We start from the raw sequence: 24,205 nt of genomic DNA, 5'->3' as shown, positions 1-24,205 counted from the left end.
TACAAACTATAAAACATTGAAGAAAGAAATTGAAGAAGACATGAATAAATAGAAAGATATCTCCTGCTCGTGGTTTGGAAGAATTAATATTGTTACAGTGTCCATACCACCTAAGCAATCCACAGATTCAATGCAATCACTACCAAAATTCCAATGGCATTTTTCACAGAAATGGGAAATGGGGCCAGCGGGATGGATCCTAAAGTTCATATGGAACCACAAAAGACAAAGCAATCTTAAGGAGAATAAAGCTAAACGTATCATACTTCCTGATTTCAAACTATATTACAAAGCTATAGTCATCATAACAGTATAGTATTGACAAAAGACATATAGATCAGTGGAACGGAACAGAGAGCCTAGAAATAAACCCACACACATATAATCAATTAATGTACAACAAAAAAGCCAAGAATATACAGTGGGGAAAGGACAGTCTTCCCACCAGTGTTGGGAAAACTGGACAGCCACATCAAAAGAATGAAACTGGACCATTGTTATTACACCTTAAACAAAAATCAACTCAAAATGGATTAAAGACTTGAATGTAAGATGTGAAATGATAAAACTTCTAGACGGGAAAAAAAGAAAAACCATAGATGGTAAGTTCTTTAACATATGTCTTGGCAATGAGTTTGTTGTTTTTTTGACACCCAAAGCAAAGGCAACAATAGCCAAAATAAACATGTGGGATTACACAAACTAAAAAACTTCTGCACAGCAAAGGAAACCATCAACAAAATGAAAAGGCCGCCTATGGAATGGGAGAACATATTTATAAATCATATATCTTATAAGAAGCTAATATATAAAATATATAAAGAACTCATACACCTCAGTAGCAAAAACAACAACACAATTCTATTAAAAATTGTGCAGAGGATCTGAATAGATATTTTTCTTAAGGAAGAAATACAGATGGCCAACAAATACATGAAAAGATGTTCAGCACAAGGAATCATCAGGAAAACGCAAATTAAAACCACAGTGAGATATCACCCCTCATTTTATAGAACGGCTGTTATAAAAAAAGACAAGAAATAACAAGTGTTGGATTGGATATGGAGAAAAAGGAATGCTGTGCACTGTAGGTTGGAATATAAATGGTGCAGCCACTATGGGAAAATAGTACAGAGGTCCCTCAAAAAATTAACTACAATATGATCCAGCTATTCCACTTCTGGGTATTTATCTGAAGAAAATGAAAACACTAATTCGAAAAGATATATGCACCCCTATGTTCACTGCGGCATTATTTATAATAGCCAAGATATGGGTGTTATCCCCCCACCCTGGGGGGGTGGGGGGTTTGGGGAACTGTTGGTCAAAGGGTATAAACTTCCAGTTAGAAGATGAATAAATTCTGGAGATCTAATAAGTGTCCATTGATGGATGAATGAATAAACAATGTGAGATATATATAATATATATAAAGAATATTATTCCAATATGTATATGTGGAATATTATTCAGCCATGAGAATGAAGGGAATCCTGACATTTACAATAAACTTGAGGAGGTAAGTCAGGTGAGATAAGCCAGATGGAGAAAAACAAATACTGTATGATATCACTCACATGTAGAATCCAAAAAAAGCCAAATTTGTAGAAACAGAGAGTAAAATGGTGGTTCCCAGGGCCTGGGGGGGTGGGGGGATTTGGGGAACTGTTGGTCAAAGGGTATAAACTTCCAGTTAGAAGATGAATAAATTCTGGAGATCTAATAATAACTTTGTCATTATAGTTAACAATACTGTATTATATACTTCAGTGTTGCTAGGAAATTAGATCACAAATGTTCTCACCACAAAAAAGAAATAATAATTATGTGATGTGATGGAGATTTTAACTAATGAACGTTATGGTGGTAATCATATTCCAAGTATAAATATATCAAACCAATATATTGTACACCTTAAACTTACACAATGTTGTATGTCAATTATATCTCAATTTTTAAAAAAGTAAGTGCAAAGGCAAGCACAGAACGGGAGATAATCTCCTCAGTACGTGTATCTGACAGAGAACCCATATCCGGAGTATATTAAGCATCCCTGAAAATCCATAATACAAAGACAAAAAAATAAAATGAGTAAGACTTCACAAAGGAAGATATACTAATGGCTAGTGAGCATGTGCTCAACATTATTAGTTACCAGAGAAACGCAAATTAAAATTCAACAAGATACCACTGCACATACACCAAAATGACTTCAATTGAAAGAATTGGCAAAACCAAGTGTTGGCAGGAATGTGAAGCAACCAGAATTCTTCTTATACATTTTTGGAGGGAGTGTAAAATGGTTCAACCACCTTGGGAAACTAGTTGGCAGTTTTTTACAAAATTAAGCACATACCTATTTTATGTCTCAGCAATAAATGCAAGAATGTTCATAGCAAATCTATGCATCATTGTTAAAAACTAGAAACAATTCAAATGTCTATCAACAGCAGAGTGGCTAAACAAACTGTGATTAGTCAAACAATAGAATACTACTTAGCAGCAAAATAAAAGGAACAACCTACTGATACAGGCAACAACATGGATGAATGTCAATCCATTATTCTGAACAAATAAATTCAGATACAAAAATTAGCAGGCAAATTTAATAAATGGTGCTAGAAATCGGAATAGTGGTTCCCTCTGAATGCAGTAGGGGGATTGACTGGAAAGGGACACAAAAGAACTTAGTGAGGTGATAGAAATGTATAATATATCTTGATTTGGAAAGCAAAAACAAGTAACATATATATATATATGTATATATATATTTACATATAAACTCTGGTATGGTAAAAGAATTAGAAAAATATTTTTAAAGCAGATAACAGCAAAGTTTTAATGTTTTTGCTCACACATACAAAGATTGAATATAACTCCCAAAAGTCAAGAACACAATAAAAAATAGACTAAGATTATGAAGAAGGAATTTACAAAAATGCAACTGTAGTGGTCAAACCAACTCATAGAGTGACGCTCAAAATCACTAATAGGGAAATGCCAATTAAATTAACAATGGACTAAGATTTATATTCATTACATTGGCAAAAATTAGAGAGTTTTAAAAATGATCACAGATAGGAAAATGGTGAAAAGTATGCTCTTGTATATCAGTGGTTGAAATGTGAAAATGTCACTATCATTTTGGAAAGCAAGGAGATATTTACTTCTGTGAAAGATACACATATCTGTTAATGCAGGTATTGTCTATCTCCACAGCAATTAAACCACCTCTGTGTAAGGGTGTGTGTGCAAGAATACTTATTGCAGCATTGTTCAATGTGGTAAAAACAAACAAACAAAAACAGAAAAAAGGGGCAGCCGGGTGGCTCAGTTGGTTAGAGTGCAGTGTTCATAACACCACAGCCACCAGTTCGATTCCCACTTGGGCCAGTAAGCTCCGCCCTCCACAGTTAGATTGAAAACAGCAACTGGACTTGGAGCTGAGCTGTGCCCTCCACAACTAGATTGAAGGACAATCACTTGGAGCTGATGGGTCCTGGAACAAAAACCACTCTGTTCCCCAATATTTCCCAATAAAAATTTAAAAAATAAATAACAGAAAAGCAGAGAAGGAAGAGGAAATTAATTATTTCCTGTCACTAAAGAATAAATGAATGATGGCAACTACGTACATCATGGGATATTATATGTTATGTGTGCACTAAAAACCATGTGACTCTAAACAGTTTTTCATCCTATAGTCCAAACACGTAGGCGAATATGGTTGTAGAGCAGGATGTCAACCATAGTCATCTTTACAAACCATCACAGGCTAACCACGGGTGTGTCAAGCCTCTGAACTCCTAACACGGTGTGCATGTTTTTGTGCTGTTAGCAGTCAGGATACAACATTTTAAAGGTCCTTAGCGATGATGAAAAGGACACAAAATGGTACTGAGCCTGTGCTTCTCTTTATGTGTCTTTTTCTGCATGTTCCTCTTTTTCTGCGCCTGTAGTTTTCTCTTTTCCCTCTTTTTCTTTTCTTTTCTATTTTTGCTTCTATCTTTTTCCTGCTTCTTAACTTTTGGTTCTCTTTCAACAGATCATTTTTTTGATATTATTTATTTGTATTTTATTTATGAAATGGAGTATTTCCTACACATAATTTAGAAAGTAGACTATGTTATACGCTTAAAAAAATAATGTTCTGTGTTGTGCAGTGCTGTGTGCTGTGTTGTGTGTTGTGTGGTGCTGTGTGGTGTGGTGCTGTGTGGTGTGGTGCTGTGTGGTGTGGTACTGGGCTATACTAAAATAGCTGTCCACTGTCATGAGCCCCCACTGATTTGCCTCCTAAACATCAGATACACTTGAGACATGTTAGGGATCCTTCTCCCAGGTATTGCTACCTCATTGTCATCAGAAAAACCATTATTGTGCTAAGACCATGACTCTTCTTTTTCTCCTATTACAGGGAGTTTTGACTATGTTGATGACCTTCAGCATTATTGAATTGCTCATTTCTATGTCCTTCTCAATTTTGACTAGACCCTATGACTGCTGTGACTGCGAGGAATGGTGTTGAACAGCACTGTGAAAATAAAGATGTGTTATAATATTATGGAGAGATGAATTACGCTTGTGGGAAAAGCCAAAAGGAACACAGACTCTTTAGGCTGGCAACTCTTTGAAGCAAAGGGGAGTGACTCAAGGGTGTAGGGTCGGGGAACATTTTGGCTGATAAAACACACACTGCCTCTTTGCAACACCATCTCCTCCTCTCCCCAAATCATATGGTCACGTTGGTGTCACCTCCTCTGTCAGTCATGCATTCACTGAACTAGAGAACAGCAATATAGTGTTGCCACCGTAACAAACAGAGAAATGGACCAATACCCAGGGTGTGGATTTCTCCAAGAGACTCTACCTAGTGGCTCATACTCCACTGCTGTGTGGAAGGATGAGTTGGTTGGAAGAACGGCTTGGCCCACTAATGTTACATTGAGTGTGCGAGATCACCCGTAAGACACTAGTAACAGCAATGGGAGCAAACATTGGTGAAAGCCTCGACAAAGTTCTGGGCACCGTGGGAAGGGTTTTACGTGTAGGACTTACTTAATCTCACAAAAATTCTATGAGGCAACTTTTACTATAATACTCATTTTACAGACAAGAGCTGGAAGCACAGGGAGGGTAAGTAATGTGCTCAAGGTCACAAAGCTTGCAGAGCCCAAGGTCTTAATCCCTATACCAAGGTACCAATGTCTCTTGAAACTTTTGATCTGGGAACTCCTTTACACTCTTCAAAATTATTGAAGACTCATACACATTACTACACATAATAGTGCTATGAAAATACCTATATTTTCCAAAATAGAAAAAAATTAGTGTAGAGAGTAGCACTGATGTATAGTTTTTCAAATTTTTTAAAAATTTACTTAAGATGTTTATTTTTTAGCTTTATTCAGTTATAGTTGATATACAAAAAAAACTACACATATTTAATGTATGCAGATACCTTATACCATCCCCATAACCAAGGTACCAAGCATATCGATCCCTGTCAAAAATGTTGCTGTGTTCTTCTGTGAGGTTTTGTTTTCAGTTTTTGGTAAGAACACTTAATATGAGGTCTATCTTTTTAACATATTTTACAGTGCACAATACCATATTATTAACTATAAATACTGTGTTATACAGCAGATCTCTAGAATTTACTCATCTCGCATAACAAAATCTTTATATCCTTTGTAAAACAAATCTCTGGTTAACTTTACTGCCCATTCACATCACCTAAGGAACTTTTATAACCCTCCATGCACCACAGACTACCTCACACCAATTAAACCAGAATGTGGTGAGAGCCGGGCATCAATATTTTTCAAAGATCTCTAGGTAATTCCAACACAGAGTAAAGTTTAGGAACCACTGCTTCTCTCTAGCTTAATGGAAGACAACTGGGTTCCCTTAACTGCTTGTGCATTCAGTCTGTTGTGACAGCTCATCCTCTGTATCCTGTGGAGAATACCACTGTAATCTCATAGAAAGGGGTCAATAAGGTCTTAATATTATTATGAAAATGATTTTGAGGTCACAGATCCCCTCAAAGGGTATCAAGGACTCCAGAAGCTTCCCAGACTGCGCTTGGAGAACGGCTGCCTTATATAATACTGCCTCCACTGACGAAACACCTGCATGGTATTAGAGGTCTTACCTCTGTCACCTCAATTGTCACAGCAGCCCCCTGAGAGGTATACCTGACCTGGGTTATGCACATGAAAATTTAGGCTCAATGTGGTTAACTTTTCTGACACCACAAAGGGAGTACGATTTAGAACTAGGATTTGAATCAAGCTCCCTAATTCTCAATCCCATCATCTTCTGCTGCTTTGGGCCTAGAAGAAACTTTCATACTCAAAGCAATAAATGATCAGGCTTTCATTTCTGCTATAAGCTGGAAAGAGAAAGGCCTATAGGTGCATATGTGAGGGCGGGAGATGAGAAGTGAGGTTCTGATAAATTTTTTTAAATTTATTTTTAAATATTTATTTCTACTGAGGTGAGGTTCTGATGAAAAGTATTTGGTGGCTGAGTGAAGTTTCAATGTGTGGGGTTTGAGATATAGTTAAGGGTGAGAAGCCACCACCTCACGGTGAGAGCTTTTCAATCAGACCTAGTTTTAAATGTCGGTTCTGCAATTTAAAACTCATTGACTTGAACAAATTATTTTACCTTTGTGAGCTTTAAATGTCTAGACTAAAATGCATAATAATACCTACCTAGTGACCCTACATGAGCCTTAAGTGGAACATACGAATTGATTTTACCAGTGCCTGGGACTTAAAAATCACTTAGCAAATGGTAGGTTTTCTATTAAATTTATAATTGAAGTTTTCTTGCTTTCTTTTTTTTTTTCTTCTTGCTTTCTAAACATCACATTTTATCACTTACTATGTGACTTTAGGCCAGTTTTCCCCATTTCCTGAACTGTAGTTTCCACAATAATAGAACAGAATCAATATATAGGTTGTATACACAGTCCTTGGCGTAGAAGTAGGTATTCAACTAGTGTTACTTTCATAACTGTTTAAGATGTAAAATAGTCCCTCAGAACAGAAAGAAACCCTCATAAACTACAGAGCTCTTAAGTACTCAGATTTACATTTTCTTTCATTTTAATTATTTATAAGTACAACATCGGGACTTTCCAACTTGTAACCAAGTTCTATTTGCAATAAGATCTTTAGTTTCACCTCTGAAGGACCTTGCATCTCCCTTATCGATTCTCTGAAACCCAAACCCTCCACCACCAGATAATTCTGGGCACCAACACCTTGCTCGGCCAGGAACACACCATCACGTTAGTTCCTGATGCGGGGAGTTGTCATAATCATCTTGGTGGGCGAAAGAACCAGGGTGGAAGCATCACGTCTCACAGCACTGCAAAGAACACAGCAATCAGAAAACGGAACCTGCTTCCAAGAGACATTCCAGACCAAAGGACACAAATAATTGTGATAGTCCATCACAATAAATTACGAAATGTAGTGTTCATAAGAGGCAAAAGGTTTCAGGGATTTGAAAAAAAAAGAAAAAAAGAAAGAAAGAATGTTAGAAGGTGAAGGGAATAATATCCAGGAGAAAAATTCTATCAGGCAAATATTCACTAAATAAAAGTTGAGTGAATAAACTGTTATGTAGACTTCAAGAAAGAGATCATTTGGAAGCAAGAAGGCCACCAGCTAAGGACAAGGCTTAATTCAGAGAGACAAATTTTAAAGTCTCATCAAACTTTAAAATATCATCAAACATTATAGACTAAAAAAAAAAAATGGTAGAACAAAGAAAGTGCCACTGAAAAATCCAAATTGTAGTGGAGGTTTCAATACACTGAATGCTGAAATATATATTGATCCAAACCAGCAAAGACACAGTGAAAGTTTGTATATAAAATTCAATTTCAAGTGTACTTAGGAGGAATCACACACAGAGCCACTGAAGTGATTCCACTGGCCACAAAAACCAGAGTAGCAAACATCTGAAGACAGACTTGGAATAAAATAAGGGGCCTACACAGAGACAAGGACATGGAAAATCAGGTGTGTGACTCCAATCCAAGCTTCATTGATGCCAGACATTGGCAAAGTTCTGACCCCACTCCTCTGCTCACTAAAATGAAGGCACAACCTTATAACCACCCATCATCCTGGACCCAAACTTCAGCCTCACAGTCATCCACAACTCAGACCCTATTTAATTACCACCCCCATCATCAACCACTCAAGGCCTCGAGCAGATACTCAGAGACCCACAACCAGAATATTAAGTGGATAACAGATCTTAGGTTTCCACTCCTATTCTCTCTACAGCTTTTAGGACAAGTGACTGCATGGCTTACTTGTGCTTACTTGATGACAATAAGTTCTCTATTCAAATGGTAGCCTGTTCCAGTGATGAACTGCTCCAATGGTGGGGAGGTGGCATTTTTTTATGTTGCATCAAAAGCGGCCTCTCCAGAGCCACTGCTACCCATTGGTTCTAACCCTCTGATTCCAAACCATCCTAAAGAAAAGGGAAGCAGAGGGAGAAATAGAGAGAGACAGAGACAGAGACAGAGAGAGAATATATAAATGAACCTTAGATTCAGCAGTAGAGCTGCCTTATTTCAGCCTTTTAGGTTAGGCAAACGCATAATTACTGAACTACAGCCCTGGGTCTCTAATGAAATAAAGCAATGGACAAGAAAATTGAAAAATCCAACTCATGAACATACAGTAATCTCCCCTTATCCACGGGGGCTACATCCTAAGATGCCCCCAGTGGATGCCTGAAACCATGGGTGATACTGAACACTATATATACTATGTTTTTTCCTAAACATACATAACACATTATAGCCTCTGTCATGCAGGGTGTCACGGGGGGGTCTCTGGTCCTGTTCCCCACATAAGAACGCAGGACATGGTGAGGCCAAAAAGGAACACCCACGGAACCACAGATAGGGGAGTCATACCACTATATTCTCGCTGGCGGCTGGGTTGGAGACACAGGGAGCAGGAGCCACACTATCCGCAACCTGCTGTCCACTTCTCTCTGCCAACCAACCTCACTTGCTAGCTGCAATCCACCATGCTAGCTGCAATCTGCGCTTGCTAGCTTAGCCACCATCTTCTTGCTAGCCCCCGTTTCCTGCTAGTGTAGCCATGGCAGTTATATCAGTGACCAATTGGCTAACCTGCTACAGCTGACGGCCAACTAGCCACAGCCGACGGCCATCTACTACCCGAGCCAGCACCTTTCCACGTGAGGCCGAGAGCCTGGAAACTGCACTCCTGGCTCTGTCCCCACAGCCTCTCTTTGGCATATCCAAGTTGCCAACATCACTACTCTTGTGATTTGGGGCCATTATTTAGTAAAATAAGAGTTACTTGAACACAAGCACTGTGATACCAGGACAGTCGATCTAACAACCTAGAGGTTACTAAGTAACTCGTAGGTGAGGAGCATCTACAGCGTGGAAATGCCGGACAAAGGGATACTCGTAATTCACGTCCCCGATGGACCAGAGAGGGACAGCACGAGATTTCATCACGCTACGCAGAATGACACACGATTTAAAGCTTATGAATTGTTTATTTCTGGAATTTTCCATTTAATATTTTCGGACTGCGGTTGACTATGGGTAACCAAAACCTCAGAAAGTAAAACTGTGGATAAGGGGGGCACTACTGAAAAAGATGTATATAGTCGGGACAGGGGGTACAATAGCTTTGGGCAAAACTTTCTGATTCATCTGCCAAATGTTTGCAATCCCCTGGCCACCAGCTTCCTCCATTCCCTCACCTGATCTAGCAAGGGGCTTGATAGCCACACAGCTCCAGCCCACAATGAAAAGAGGGGACACGAGGGAACTAAGCAGATGGAGTAAAAAGGTCGGTTTGTAGGTAAAAGTGCTATTTCAATTTATATCTCGAAATATGAAACTCTTGCTTCAAGCTTCTGGGGACATGTTCTATAGCACCAGCATATATTTTTAGGCCGTTTCTACTAAATCCAACACAAGACATACATGGTCCCACTAGAACTCTAACGTGTGGGCAAGTGAAGACAATATTTGGAGACAGACACATAGAACACTCCCAGTGTACGGGCTTACTGCTTCTTAAATCTCTCCACATGGATGCCTCCTTCCCACCCACTCACTCTTAAAAGTGAAGTAAAAAGGTAAAAGTCCTAACAGCCCATCTTGACAGAATTTCTAGAGCCCTTCTTGCCCTTGGGGACCCACGATTCACACCTGCTTTCAGGGTGGGGGCTGCTAAGTTCTTCTAATTAAGGTAGCGTAAAGTACGCCATGCAGTCCCCTGGGGTCATTTTCACGAAGTGAAACCTCCTGGTAAGGCAGAAATTTTTTTGTATATCCTTTAGCTCTGGTGAGTGGATTAAATCAAAGTAATTGGGGCGAATCTCAAGGTAGCAGAAGCTACCAATTTCCTGTCACCTGGTTTCTATCAGACTTCCCAGGCTTGGCCTATCTCACTTAGCCCTGTGTATTGGAGAAACTAGCCGTTGAAGTGAAGTCAGCAGCAAGCATCTGAATCTGCCCTTGCGCCCTAAGGCCTTGGAGACTGAGGTAAGGAAACAATTTGCTTGGTTTTAATGACTAAAAGGGAGTGATGGATAAGGCACAGGATGGTTTTGGAGACTGGAGATTCTCAGCTTTAATTCTAGGGCTTCCCTGGTCAGATTTTCTGAGAGTCATGATTTGTGGAGGGGTGATATCAAAGCTTACTGCCCACCCACTTTCTCAACCACTCTCTCAAGAATGACCCTGGCCAATCAACTATGAGTCATTCTGCAAAAGTAGCAGGTTGCAGCATGTAGATGAAAGCAAGGTTTCTACCCTACGGGGCTCAGACCTGCACTCTGCCACTTACAAGGCACGTAACCTCAGGCCAATTTACTAAACCTCTGTGTTCCTCAAGTTTCTCCTTCTGTAGAATGAGGGAAATAGTGATACCCACTGCAGTATGAAGATGAAATGAGCTAAACTCCTGAAGCTCTTAGAACTGGTTGCCTGGTACCAAATAGGAAAATAATCAATTGTGGCTATAATGAAGATAACTCCATGGCTCTTGCTTTAAATGCTTTTGTCTTCAAAGATATCCCGCTAAATGTAAATACTCTTAGATGTTGTTAAGCCTCAGGAGCTAACATTTCTGGAGGGGGTTGATAGTCACCAAAATGAGCATGAAATCCTGCCTCAAATCCATCACAGAAGCCTAGAGTAAGAGTGGGCACTGGAGATGAGAGGAAGCGCTAATGAAAGCGAACATAGAGAAATTTTAACCATGTCATAACTGTTTCCTGAAACCAGTATGTAATGTGATTCCTTTCCCCGGCTTCCCATAAAATGGCTCCATTTCACAGATCACATCACCTTTTTGTCCGACATCCTGAGCGAGAACTTTGTATAAACCTACTCGGAGGAAGCAGTTCCGTTTTAATATTCAGTTTAACATTGACTGAGCTCATGTATGGAGAAAACAGGTTCTCCATGTCATCCTAGTAGGACATTCCCTTGCAGGATTTAAACCCCAATAGAGAAGGTACAATGTGACATAGAAAGAAAACAGTTGGGGACAAGTAAGAAATGAAAACATCTTTGAAGGAGAAGTCCTTGCCATGGGTGAGAAGAGAGGGAACAGCCTCAGGTGATGTGAATGTCTCCTGGGTAGTATGAGTGAAAATGAAGGGGCAGAAGGAGCATTTCACAGTGGAGAGGATTCAGAGAAGACTGAGGGAGGCATGTCCGGAGCAGCGGCTCCCGTGGAGAACACTGGGATACGAGCTTAAGAAGTTAAAAGCAGAGAACCATATGATTTCACTAATATGTGGTATATGAACCAAAAACAACAAAAGAACAAAACAAACAAATGAGAAACAAAAACTCATAGACACAGACAATAGTTTAGTGGTTACCAGAGGGTAAGGGAGGAGGGGGGTAGTAGTTATCTACCCCATGGGTAAGGGGGATCAAATATATGGTGATTGAAGGAGAACTGACTCTCAGTGGTGAACACATATAGATGATGTATTACAGAATTGTACACCTGAAATCTATGTAACTTTACTAACAATTGTCACCCCAATAAACTTTAATTAAAAAAAAGAAGTTAGGTAGAGCTGAACTGTGATGGAGTAGAGATAGAGTTCAAGCTCAGGAAGAGCATGGCTTAAGCAGTGATTCAGGGAGTCTGATCTAGTAGCCTGCGGAGGGTGGATTAGAAAAGACAGAGATTGAAGGCAGAAAAGCAAGATTTTTAATGCTTAAACCAAGAGAGGAAATGAGAATCGAACTCACAGGGTGACACTAAAAGTAGGAAAAAGGTCCACTTGCCAGATAAAATACATTACAGAGGAAGAAATGGCATGACTTGGCCATTGATGGAACTTGGGAGATAAAGGAGCTGGAGTGAAATATGGCTCCATCTTGTTAAGCCTGGGTGAGAGAGGAAACAGAAATAAAGCAGTCTAAGGAATGATGCCTGAGGAAAAGCCATTGGCTTTGCAGCAGTCCTTGAAGAGAGCAGTTTCAACAGAGTGGCCCTGGCAGAAACTAGCTGTGATGTGTTGAGAAGTGAGTGGGCGGTGAGGCAGTGGAGGAAGAGAATGGAACCATAAGCTTTTAAGAAGCTGTGGTTAGAGGACAGGGCAGATTGGGCCGTGGCGGGGGACACGGCGGGATTAAAGGAAGGAGATTTGGGATTTGTGGACACCGCAACACATTTTAATCATTAAATACATTCCAAGAATAACAATTATTCTTTGAGTGTTAAGTACTTTATAAATTGCAAATTATCTCATGTTCTCAAAAGAAGACTTTGAATAGAGAAATCACAAAAGTAGCAAGCAACAGAAGTGGGACTACCACTGTGCTCCATAGCACCACGAAGAGAGAGAGAGACTGATGATGCAATAACCCGTTTCTTAAAACTGATGTCTGGCTGGAAGGAAAGGGGCTGAGGAGTACCGGACAAGGGAAAGGAAGTTAAGAACATTCTTCCTCAGAGGTAAATACACAGGAGGCCGGAAAGAATAAAAATGCAAAACTATTTTGAGTGGCAAAGGAGGAAGTTGAGGTAATGAAAGCTAGGTAGCTTTGAACTCAGTAAATGATGGAATTAGTGGACCTAAAAATCATGACTTAAACCCAAACCCCTAAGGGCTGTGAGCTCTTCTTCAGTGGATGGACGCAGAATCAGTGGTGCCTTTTACAAATTGAAAGAAATTTGCAAAAGTTGCAGTAATAAAATGGGGCAGTCAGTGTCTGATGAAGTGAGTCCTGTTTTTAATAGTGTTTAGTGAAAATAAAATCCTTTGGTTACCATATTTTGACCAATATGGCTAGTAACCCCAATTAATGTACCAACTGGCCTCTGGGCATAACTGTGTAGGGCACTGTTTAGTAACTGTGAACAACTTTTTTTTCGATGGGGCAAAGCTGTAGGAATCGACAATACCCTTAGGGGTATGTGGTCTAGTTTTAGATATTCCAATAGAATGAATTTTTTTTCATTACCCAGTCAGTCTACAGTGTCCTGGCATAAAAATATCTATCTATCTATCTATCTATCTATCTATCTATCTATCTATCATCTATCTATCTATCTATCTATACATTATAGAGAGATTATTTACATAAAAAATGAAGCAGCAGATAGAAACAGGTATGCTTGTGTTTATAAACTGCCATTTTACAGTAATATTTGTTGAAGCCTTTGTAGAAATATAATTTTCATAGCGAGACATCATTTTAACAGAGAAAATACTTTCCCCCAATGGACATTACTACCATTAGCCAGTGCAAACACACACTGAGTAGAACTTGCTTACATAAATGGTTTATCTCACCAATAAAACATACATAACCTTCGGCAGTTGAAAAATAAGGATAAATTAAAACAACAGTACTCCAATCATCTCCTTCTGTCCAGATGATTGATGACCTTTGCTCTTTAAAAATCACTCTCACTAAAACAAGCCCTGTGGAGAGGAGCGTGGTGTTTCCCAGCTCATTCCACACTTGTCATGGAAAAATTAATTAACCTCTCTGAACCTTCATCTCCACCTCTGCAAAAAGAAAAAATGTCTATTTAGTAAGGAAGGTGTTGGGAGAATCGGAGCTAGATACATACACACTATCCCTGGCACATAGTAGGTGCTCAGTAAACAACTCTATGTGGTCTAGCCTATGATATAACAGAAAGAGCACCAGCCTCAGAGCCATGGTGACTGCCTTCTTGTTTGGCTCTGTCTCTAAGTGCAAGGCCTTTAACAATGCATGTCCCATCCCTGGGCCATGGTTTCCTCATTTGTCAAATGAACAGAACGGTTCTGAAGTTCTGACTAGTTCTAAAAATTCTGCCTGTTGACGTGAATCCACTTGTAAACTCCCTAGTGGGCTACATTAATATATTCCTTTTTGTTTGTGGTCTTGTGGGGTGGTTGGTCGTGCAAAGCAGATCTCCAAGACCACATGACATCTGATAATCTAGAGCTGGGGCAAAATCAAGTGCAAAGCACCACTCAAAACCTCCTCTCTTCCCTTCAGCCCATGGCCCAGACAGATATTCTGTTTTCCATTGATTTATAGTCCCTGCAAAAAACACATCTAGTTGAAGAAGGGAAAAGTTCATAAGTGAAATAGGTTGAATTCCCATTCCTCACAAGGGACAAAGCAGCTTGGTACCAAAGATACTTCAGTGGATAGGTCCAAGTCCTTATTTTAGATCTCTACTAGTCATGTAACTTTGAACAAGTTACCCAACTTTTCTGTGTCCTTGTTACCTTCTCTACAAACGAGGGCCAATGATTTATCCCTTGTCTACTCTGTGAGGCTCAGGTGAGATGCCAGATTGAAATCTCTTTGGCACCATAAAGCGGGTCCTAATGTGAGGCCCAGGAAACTCCCAATCACCTGTCTCAGAGCACACCTGCAGTTGCCCAGCTCTGTGTGACTTTGGTAAGATAAGCAAGGTAGACAGACAGTCTTGGTTTCCAAGCCCCCTTACATGACTTGTACTCAATAAAGGCAAGACTAAAGATGTGTCCCTAAAGAGAGATTTCCAGGGCCTGGGAAAGACCTAATAGAATTCATGTATAAGTAACTGACATAAATACCAAAAGGAAGCCCAAGGTGAAGAAGGTTGAGCAGTCTTAAAATGTTACAGCTGGAAAGGAACTTAGTCCTCTAATACTCACGATCCAACTTCAGAAATGAGTACATTAAGGATTCTAAGAACAAATAGCATTTACTACTTTCTCTCTATGTACTAAGCACTTTCATAGGTTAACTTACTTATTTCTCATGACGTGTGTAAAAGGGGGACTATTCTCATTTTTCAGATGGAAACAATGGAAACTAATGTTCATAAAGATAATAACACGAAGAACAAGAATAGCAACAAAAACAAAGGATTATTCAGACATGGGTGCTTTACATACTTTTATTTCTTTGATCAGATTTACTAACAAAGTACTAAATCCAGGCATAATTTTAGATTATGAGAGAGAACAATGTCTCTGCTTTGATGGAATTTATATTTTAATGGGGAGAGACATACAATAAGCAAGCAAGCAAATAATCAAAGTAATTCCCCACAGTGACAAGTGCCATGAAGCAAAAACAATGGGGTGCTGTGAGAGAAATTAAGTAGGAGGGTTCATTGTGGATTAAGGGCTTCTCTGAGGATCTGACATTTGAGCTACATTTGAACAAAAAGGCATGCACAGAACATCAGTCCATTTAAGTCTTATAGCAACCCTATGAGACAAGAATTATCATTATTCCCAAATTACAGCTAAAGAACTTGAGGCCCAAAAAATTTAAAAACCTTGCCCGAAGTTTCGCAGCAAATAGAACAATCCTGATTTAAACCTAGGCAATCTGACTCAGGAGACCACAGTCTTACATACAACCTTAGAGGGCCTCCTTGAAAGGATTTACTCAAGGTCACAGAGTTAGCGGTAAAGGGCAGACTAGAATCAGCCCTTCCTGATTCCAAGAAACGTCCTCATCATACTCTGTCACGATGCCTCTGGTCCATTACAATGCACAAAAGCAGATAAGCAAAGGGACAAGGATAAGTCAACACAAAACATGTTTTCCAATATTAAAGCATTAAGCAAAGCATCCAGAGGTGAGAGACAAACAGGACATGCCGATATATAAGCATGGTGTTCTCTGCAAAGTATACCCCAAAATAGTAGCAATCCCTGGCAGCAATCCCTGGGCCCATATGTCCTCACCTGAGATGTCCCCTCTGGATCTTGTCTTAGAAGATGGCAGTAGGCCTTGCCTCAGCCCCAAAGTCATAAGGAGGAGGCCAGGTCTACCCTCAGTGACACTCATAGAGAGAATACAGAGAAAAGTACTCAGGTACACGATACAAGATAGAAGACTACTGACATCCTGTTCTCTCTCTTCTCATTTGATTATTTGTTTTATTTTTAGGAGTTTTGAAGGTGAAATGACGACACCCAGAAATTCAATGAGTGGAGGTTTCCCAGCAGATTCTCCTATGAAACGACCTCTTGCCATGCAACCTGTTCAAAAAATATTTCCCAGGACAATGCCCTCCATGGTGGGCCCCACACAAGGTTTCTTCATAAGAGAATCCAAGGCTTTGGGGGTGAGTCCGTTGCCCTCCGTTCCATATCCTGGGGATGCTCTGGCCTGCAGAAGCAGGTGCTGTAGACCAAGTACAGAACTCAATGGAACTTGAAAGTATTTGACCCAACCTGAGGTGTTCTTTCTGTCTGACACGGTGGGTCAAATCAGGGTTGTACAGAGACATTATCATGGCGATCTTATGCCTCTGTTGATTTTGAGGCTTGCATATTTAGGGGTCTCCCATCCCAGTTCATTGCCAGCATCCTGGGCATATCTGTCTTGGAAATGCCCCAGGTGGTGGGGAAAATGGATCTGAACAAGACAAACATCTTAGCGCCTTCACCACTTCCTTTGAACATTTTATACAGGCTCCAGTCAGGAGCCTTGGCTTCCAGCCTCATCTTTGTTTTCTAACTTGTTGATGCTTTCCGTTCATCCATCAGTGCCCCATTTTCTCCCCAGGCTGTCCAGATTATGAATGGGTTATTCCACATGGCCCTAGGTGGTCTCCTGATGATCCATGCAAAGGTCTACACGCCTCTCTGTGTAGCTGTGTGGTACCCTCTCTGGGGAGGAATTGGGGTGAGTAAAAACTAACAATCATTCGGGGAGTGATGCAGACAAAAATGTTCAAAAGCTCCACAGGAACATACCAGGTTATTTCAGTGTTGAGAAAAGTGTATGGATTAGAAATAGGTTATCAAGTTCAAGTAATTTATTAGAAAGAGAGTTGACTAAATCGAGCATTAATGCAATGGTTGAGAGTTGGTGGTCATGCTTCATGTGAAGTCAGAGAAAGATGCCCTACATGGATCTACACAGGGAAGGAAGCATGTCCTCTCCAAAGTTAATTGGGGAGTGGGAGGGGAGAAGCACTAGATATTTGGATTGTATAGCATGGTGTTTCAGAAAGCAAAACAGGCAGGAGCAGCCCACTTCCTCCCAACTGATCCTTCTTCCCTATAAATCTGTTTAATTACTAATTGCACATGGTGAAATTAGTCCCATCCCATCCCAAACAGATCTCCTTTTGCTTATCAGGAGAGCAGCATTCCTTATGGCTGTTTCGGTGTACATGCTTTCCAAGCTTGTAATCCTGTCTGGGTGTGGTATGGGGCAGTGGTGTTTGTATCACCATTACACTTTCATAGTTGCTATTATAAAAAATGAGTCCAGGATTGAAATTTTCAGAACAAGGGGAGACAGATTAGAACAAGACTTTTCTCCATTTTACTGCTTGAAGAGCAGAATAGGAAAATGAGAAATAATCATCATTACTTCCTATAGCAGCCAACATTTTAATGGCATGCCTATGACTCTCAGGTCAAGTATTTCCTACATTCTTCGTTGGCATCCAAGTCATTTAAATAATTATGAACTCCAAAGAGCAATTCCACAAACTGAAAAGAAGGAAAGAAAGAAAGAGACAGAGACAGAGAGAGAGAGAGAGAGAGAGAGAGAGAGAGAGAGAGAGAGAGAGAGACAGAGAGACAGAGACAGAGAGAGAGAGACAGAGAGAAAGAAAGAAAGAGAGAGAGAGAGCAAGAGAGAGAGAGAGAGAAAGAAAAGAAAGAAAGAAAGAAAGAAAGAAAGAAAAAAAGAAAGAAAGAAAGAAAGAAAGAAAGAAAGAAAGAAAGAAAGAAAGAAAGAAAGAAAGAAAGAAAGAAAGAAAGAAAGAAAGAAAGAAAAAGAAAGTAAGAAAATAAGACTTCTAAGTTCACAGTGTGACTGTTAATTGACATAGAAATGTGAATTCTGCCTTTTTGGTCTTACATTCCTAGTCACAGCTCCCCAGTTGGTTAAATAAAAGGCATGGATTGAATGTAGTTGAACCCGAATAAAGGAGAAATATAACTGCTGAAAAATAAATGAATCCAATAAAAATGGCTGGACAGTTTAGTGAAAGTGGTTGACAGTGTGGATAGCTCTTTTTATAACCAGTTCTCAATGTTAAAAAGTAATCCCCCTGGGCCCCTTCTCCCATCTCTCCCACACCCTGCCCCACCTACCACCTCTCTTTTCACAGTATATCATTTCCGGATCACTCCTGGCAGCAGAGAAGACAAACTCCAGGAAGAGTTTGGCAAGTAACCATATGTTCTCCTTTCCCACACACATGAGAGAAGTATCTAATTTCTCAGTTGAAAAGTAGGACCTTAAAGACTTCTGGAATCATAGTAGCATTGAGTTCTCTCAACCCTAAAAGGCAAAAGATCCTCTCCAATGCTGTTGTAATTTCATGTATGAAAAACTTAGAAATGAGATCTCCTTGAAATGTGTCCATGGAAACAGAATTAAAGGCTGATTGATGAAGAACATTCTTATGAACTTACAACTGATCAATGCTGTGTTAGACTCGGAACTCTTGAAAAGCTGTGTCATTTCTCTCAGGCCACCATTTAGGACAACTGTCTCATCAGTGCTGTGATTGAGTCAAGTCCTAGTTAACCTTGCACTTTAACTTTGAGCAAGTCAGTTCATCTCCATGTCCTCTGAGTTGTCACCTATAAAATGGAGATAACAGTCCCTGCTACCATATGAAATTGTCATCAGGATGAAATGGAGTCATATAGAGGAAAGTGCTTCAGAAGCTATAAAGATACACAGTGGTCTTGTTCATATAACCCCTGGGGACATATTTACAACCAGGAAGAGCTGCTATCCTGTATGGGTCAAGAGCTTACCAGCAAGTTTCCTCCTACAACTTTTTAACACTTGCTACGCTGTTACTTATTGGAGTCTGACTTCCAAAGTCAGTGAGGGCCTGAGGGGATTAAGATGGCTCCTCTCTAGGGGAAAAGAAAAAACAAAAATCTTTATGCAGGTCAAGTTGTTTTGTTCTCTAAATACAGCCAGTGCTACGGTAGGTAACATAGTCAGGGATGAAATATGTGATCATCAATAATGACTAAAATGATCATCAATAATCTCATATCATTATAGTACTTGTCACATATATTTTCCTATTTTGACCTTTTATCACCCTTGCAAGGTAGAACACTCCCACTCACTGACGTCCTTTTACCTGTGCTACCAGAGACATTAGCCCTAATTTTATTTTGAAAGATGGCTGACTGGGGCTCATTGCAAGCTACATCAATAGGAAGCAGGCGTTGTTATTCTTGCTATTGTTTGTCTCCACTTGACGGTCCACACCACAGAGGGTTCTGTCTGCTCTTTCTTCCACCTATACCCACAATACCATCCCATTTCATTGAGATGGAAGGACCGCCTTCTCTCTCTTCCCTCTACCTCTTATGCAGACAGATGTGATCTGAATGTTATTTACCTTCCATTACCCAACAAATATTTATTGAGTGCCTACTAGGATGGTGGCAGTGGCAGTGCAAGGAAGTGCAAGGATACAATTTATAAGAATTAAGGATTACTCCTACATTTTTTTCTTGATAAACTGATTGGATGGTGATGGCATAAAATGAGTGAGATAGGGAAGACTGAGAAAGGAAGAAGACTGAGAGATGAAGCTTTTTGTTGTACAGTGACAAAGAGACTAAAAACGACTGAGAGAAGTATGAAACAGGATGATTTAGGTGCAGTACCTTTGTGAGTCAGAGAAATGAGATCTAGAATTCCTTCCTAGCTTATATTCTCCAAATGAAATCAAACCCAAGTAGTAACTCTTTATGTCTCCATTGCAGGTCAAAGGGAAAATGATAATGAACTCACTGAGCCTCTTTGCTGCCATTTCTGGAATAATTCTTTTGTTCTTGGACATATTTAATATTACAATTTCCCACTTTTTTAAAGTGGAGAGGCTGGACGTTATTAAAACTTCTGCGTCAGATATTGACATCTACGACTGTGAACCAGCTAACCCCTCTGATAAAAACTCTCCCTATCTGCCATATTGTCACAGCATTCGATGTGCGTTCTTGGTAAGTGTGAAATTTGATTTCTTTTCATAGAGGAAGTGTGGCATTTTTATTATATTTTATTATATATATAATATATAATATAACATATTAATATTATTATTAATATTATTAGTATCATTATCAACATTTTTAATATATTGATACATAATATATAATATTACATAATATATGTAATATATTATATATATTATATATTATATATATGTGAGATATATATAATAATATATAATATAATATATATTATATTATTTTATTATATTTTATTTATTATTTTATTGAGTCTAGATCCAGACTCAATGCTATTGCATCGAGTAGCTACTGACCTGTTACTTGTTGCCTATATGGCTTTGGGCAAGAATTTTCACCACACTTTGTCTCACTTTCCATTGTAGAACGGGGAAGGTAACAGTACTTACTTACCTTGTTAATCTGTTTTGAGGGATGAGTTAATACATGTAAAGCATTTAGAACAGTGTCTGGTGCATTAAAAATACAATATAAATGTTTGTTTTAACATTAATATTAGTAATGGTATTAATATTTATTATTATTATTGATGAAGATAAACATTGAAGAACTACCTAAATTGTTATGAATATCTTTTGCCTCAAGGAGTTTTTAGTACAGAGTTTGAAGGTGGAAAAAATGCATCTCCCAAGTCGAAAGAGGTTTCCTCGGTGTGATGCCACCTAAATAAAGCTGGATATGGTTTAATTTGAGACTCAGGAATTATTCTTTCCTACATAAAATTGATTCTTCAACTAATTATTGCTGCCTAGCTTTCTATCAGCAACATGCGTTAACTATCTGTTGTATGTCAGGAGTTCTGCTAAAGGTTAAGGTTAGAAAGATACTAGTAGTTTTTACAGTTAGTCATTACTCACCTAAAGATTTTATCTTTTTCATTTAATTTTAGTCAACAGTCATTTACTGAGCACCTACCATATTCTTATATGTTTCATGACTACATGTTCACCATTTTTCTGTTGTTTTGCAGAGCATTTTTGCAGTGATGCTGATCTTTGCCTTTCTCCAGAAGCTTGTGACAGCTGGCACGATTGAGAATGAATGGAAGAAACTATGCTCCAGATCCAAAGCTGTAAGTGGTAGCCACTGTGTCCCCAGCCTCCCTCAAGGAAAATCATGTCTTACAAAAGATCATTTATAGAGAATGTGATCTGATGTGACTTTGGGAGCTTCATGAAAAATGGCCTTGGCATATTTCTGGAAAGCAGAAAATACCAATAATGAGGGAAAATGTCTTGAAATTTGAAATTAGTTGGTTTAGACAGGTGATATAGTTCTATAATATGGGCACCCTCTTACTAACCTTGAGTTCTGCTTGACTCAGGCATCCAACTTGATTCCACACTTAATGTGTAAAAGTAGGATGGCTGAAGCATGAAGCCTGGTTAAACCCACTAGTTCTTTCACTTTATTTCTCAGCATTCCTCTCTGCTACCCTCTACCACCAGCTTTTCATCCAATCCCTCTTCCTAAACAATAGGTTCAAAGAGGCTCCACAATGGGAGATAGGAATATCCTCATAATAGATCTATTATCAATGTCTTCAGAACCATAGAATGTCAGATTTAGAACAGAATTTAGAAATCATCATTAATTCTTTCATTTTGCACATGAGGAAAAATAGGATTAGAGAGAGAAAATTATTTTCTCAAGGTTCTCTCCAATAAAGACAAAGCAAAACTAAAATCTCAAGTCCTCCGCTATGGCAGTGTTCTTTGCCAAATATTGCATGATCATTCCAGGCAAAATGGCAAGTCACTCTTGACCTTGAGGATGAATCTTGATAAGTGATTGGAGAAGGATTTGAGCACCTGGGAAATCAGTCCTGGCACTTGAAGGCACATAGCAAACAACCTAAATAGCATAAAAACGAGAAGGTAGTTGATAAATATCCGTAGAGACTGTTGAGAAATGTGCCAAAGATAAAGGTCAAGAAAAGTTTGTTTAACTTTGTGTTCTAGAATGTTGTTCTCCTGTCGGCTGAAGAAAAAAAACCACAGGCAATTGAAGTAAAAGAAGAAGTGGTGGAACTGACTGAAATATCTTCCCAACCAAAGAATGAAGAAGACATTGAAATTATTCCAGTCCAAGAAGATGAAGAAGAAGGAACAGAAATAAACTTTCCAGAACCTCCACCAAATCAGGACTCCTCACCAATAGAAAATGATGGTGCCCCTTAAACTACCCTGTTTTTGTTTTCTGTTTCCCTTTTCTAAGCATTAGTGTTCATAGCTTCCAAGAGACATAGTTACCCCCATTTCTTGAAGCACTCTGCATGTATCCTCCACACTTCTCTTTGGTCTTTGCATGGAGTGACCACACCCTCCCCCCCCCATCCAGAGAATATAGCCATTTAGCAGATTGTGTCAGAACGTTTCTTGTTTGGAGTAGCTTTCTTACATTAAAATAAAAAGGCAGAATGTGATTTCCTTTGCCTTGGATAAGCTGTAGTAATAGCAGCAGCAGTTTCTTTTCATTTCTTCCCTTCTCAACAGGGAAACTCTGCACCTGATGCAAAAGATAAATTACTGCTCCATGCCATCCCTCAATGATTTCTAATCTGTATTTTTGATGGAGTCACTTTGCACCATTGTTTTAAGGAGAGTAAAATATAATTATAATGAGGTGCAATAAGGAACCTATTCTATCTGTCTATCTATAGCGGTGACACTGTGGCACATTCTTAGAGCCTCCACAGCCCATCAGAGAAGCTCTAAGTGGACAAACCCAATCCTTTCTTTAGACAAACAGTACAGCTTATGCATGGACATGTCTCTGTCTTGTTTCCCTAACTCCTGCTCTAGGTTCTTGGTTCCATTGTTGACCTACCTTTAGGAAAAAGAAGAAAGAATGAAAGGAAAATGCCATGAGTATCCAAATCTCAAATGATAATCAACACTTATATCTGTAGAATAATTTCCAGTTCACAAAGTCTTTTATTAAATAATTGCATTTGATCTTCCATGATCAAGAAAAAATGATTCAAAAAGGCTAGGTAACTTGTAAATAAGTAAAGGTAATTTGTCAATGGTCACAACTAGTAATTTTGAGAGTCTTGTTTCATATCCAGATCTTATTACTCAAATCTTATAATGTTTGAAATAACCAAATTGCCTATCCAATGCCTGCTAGAGCTAAGTCAACGGGTTTTGTCAAGCACCTACTCTCTGACCAGCACGAAACAGGTGTTGAGCGAGACACAAAAGAATCAGAAATCGGGTTTTTCCCTTGGGAATAAGAAGACTTAGACATTCACCACCTTTGAGAACTACTTACATCATTAATATGTAATTAGCTGTCAGATTCTAAGATGTAGACACTGAGTGCTATGAACAGTCTAAGAAAGAAGATCATGCTTCACAACAACCTGATCAGCTACGATGCCAAATCTCAGGCAATAGCTATCCTACTTCTTAATTCTTGTTCATATTCAGAGATGCTAGTACCCTACAGAGAAAGAATGTTAACCTAGGAAGATGTCACGGTAGTTTATCAACTACCTTTGTGCATTTGCTACATGTTGAGTGCTTCCAGATTATGGCAGGTAAACAGACAGTGTAACTTTCACTCCCTGTATATTTCTACTTTGGAAAGGGCCACCGCTGGAAGATATTTCCTGACTAGAAAAAAAGGAGATAGGATATTTCTCTGTCTATGGAAAGTCCTC

General features: G+C 39.2%; 1 protein-coding gene across 1 annotated transcript; it reads left to right on the top strand.

Annotated features, from left to right (window-relative positions):
- The first annotated feature begins 10,363 nt into the window (after nucleotides 1-10,363).
- Nucleotides 10,364-23,571, top strand: MS4A1 (membrane spanning 4-domains A1). The gene is made up of 7 exons (XM_081062823.1): nucleotides 10,364-10,573; nucleotides 16,457-16,634; nucleotides 17,078-17,197; nucleotides 18,642-18,698; nucleotides 20,275-20,511; nucleotides 21,509-21,610; nucleotides 22,500-23,571. Exons 2-7 carry the CDS (start codon nucleotides 16,473-16,475, stop codon nucleotides 22,716-22,718), a joined length of 897 nt encoding a protein of 298 aa, XP_080918949.1. The 5' UTR covers nucleotides 10,364-10,573; nucleotides 16,457-16,472; the 3' UTR covers nucleotides 22,719-23,571.
- Nucleotides 23,572-24,205: the final 634 nt, after the last annotated feature.

This window comes from Rhinolophus hipposideros, assembly GCF_964194185.1.
Source record: "Rhinolophus hipposideros genome assembly, chromosome: 10".
NCBI classification, from domain to species: Eukaryota; Metazoa; Chordata; class Mammalia; order Chiroptera; family Rhinolophidae; genus Rhinolophus; species Rhinolophus hipposideros.
This window is presented reverse-complemented; position numbering and strand designations above follow the sequence as displayed.

Bases quoted from the DNA above. Each gene is read 5' to 3' on its own strand.
- MS4A1 (XM_081062823.1), top strand. From the start codon at position 16,473: ATGACGACACCCAGAAATTCAATGAGTGGAGGTTTCCCAGCAGATTCT. The intron at 16,635-17,077 runs GTGAGTCCGTTG...TTTTCTCCCCAG, and splicing joins GAGAATCCAAGGCTTTGGGG to GCTGTCCAGATTATGAATGG. The intron at 20,512-21,508 runs GTAAGTGTGAAA...GTTGTTTTGCAG, and splicing joins GCATTCGATGTGCGTTCTTG to AGCATTTTTGCAGTGATGCT.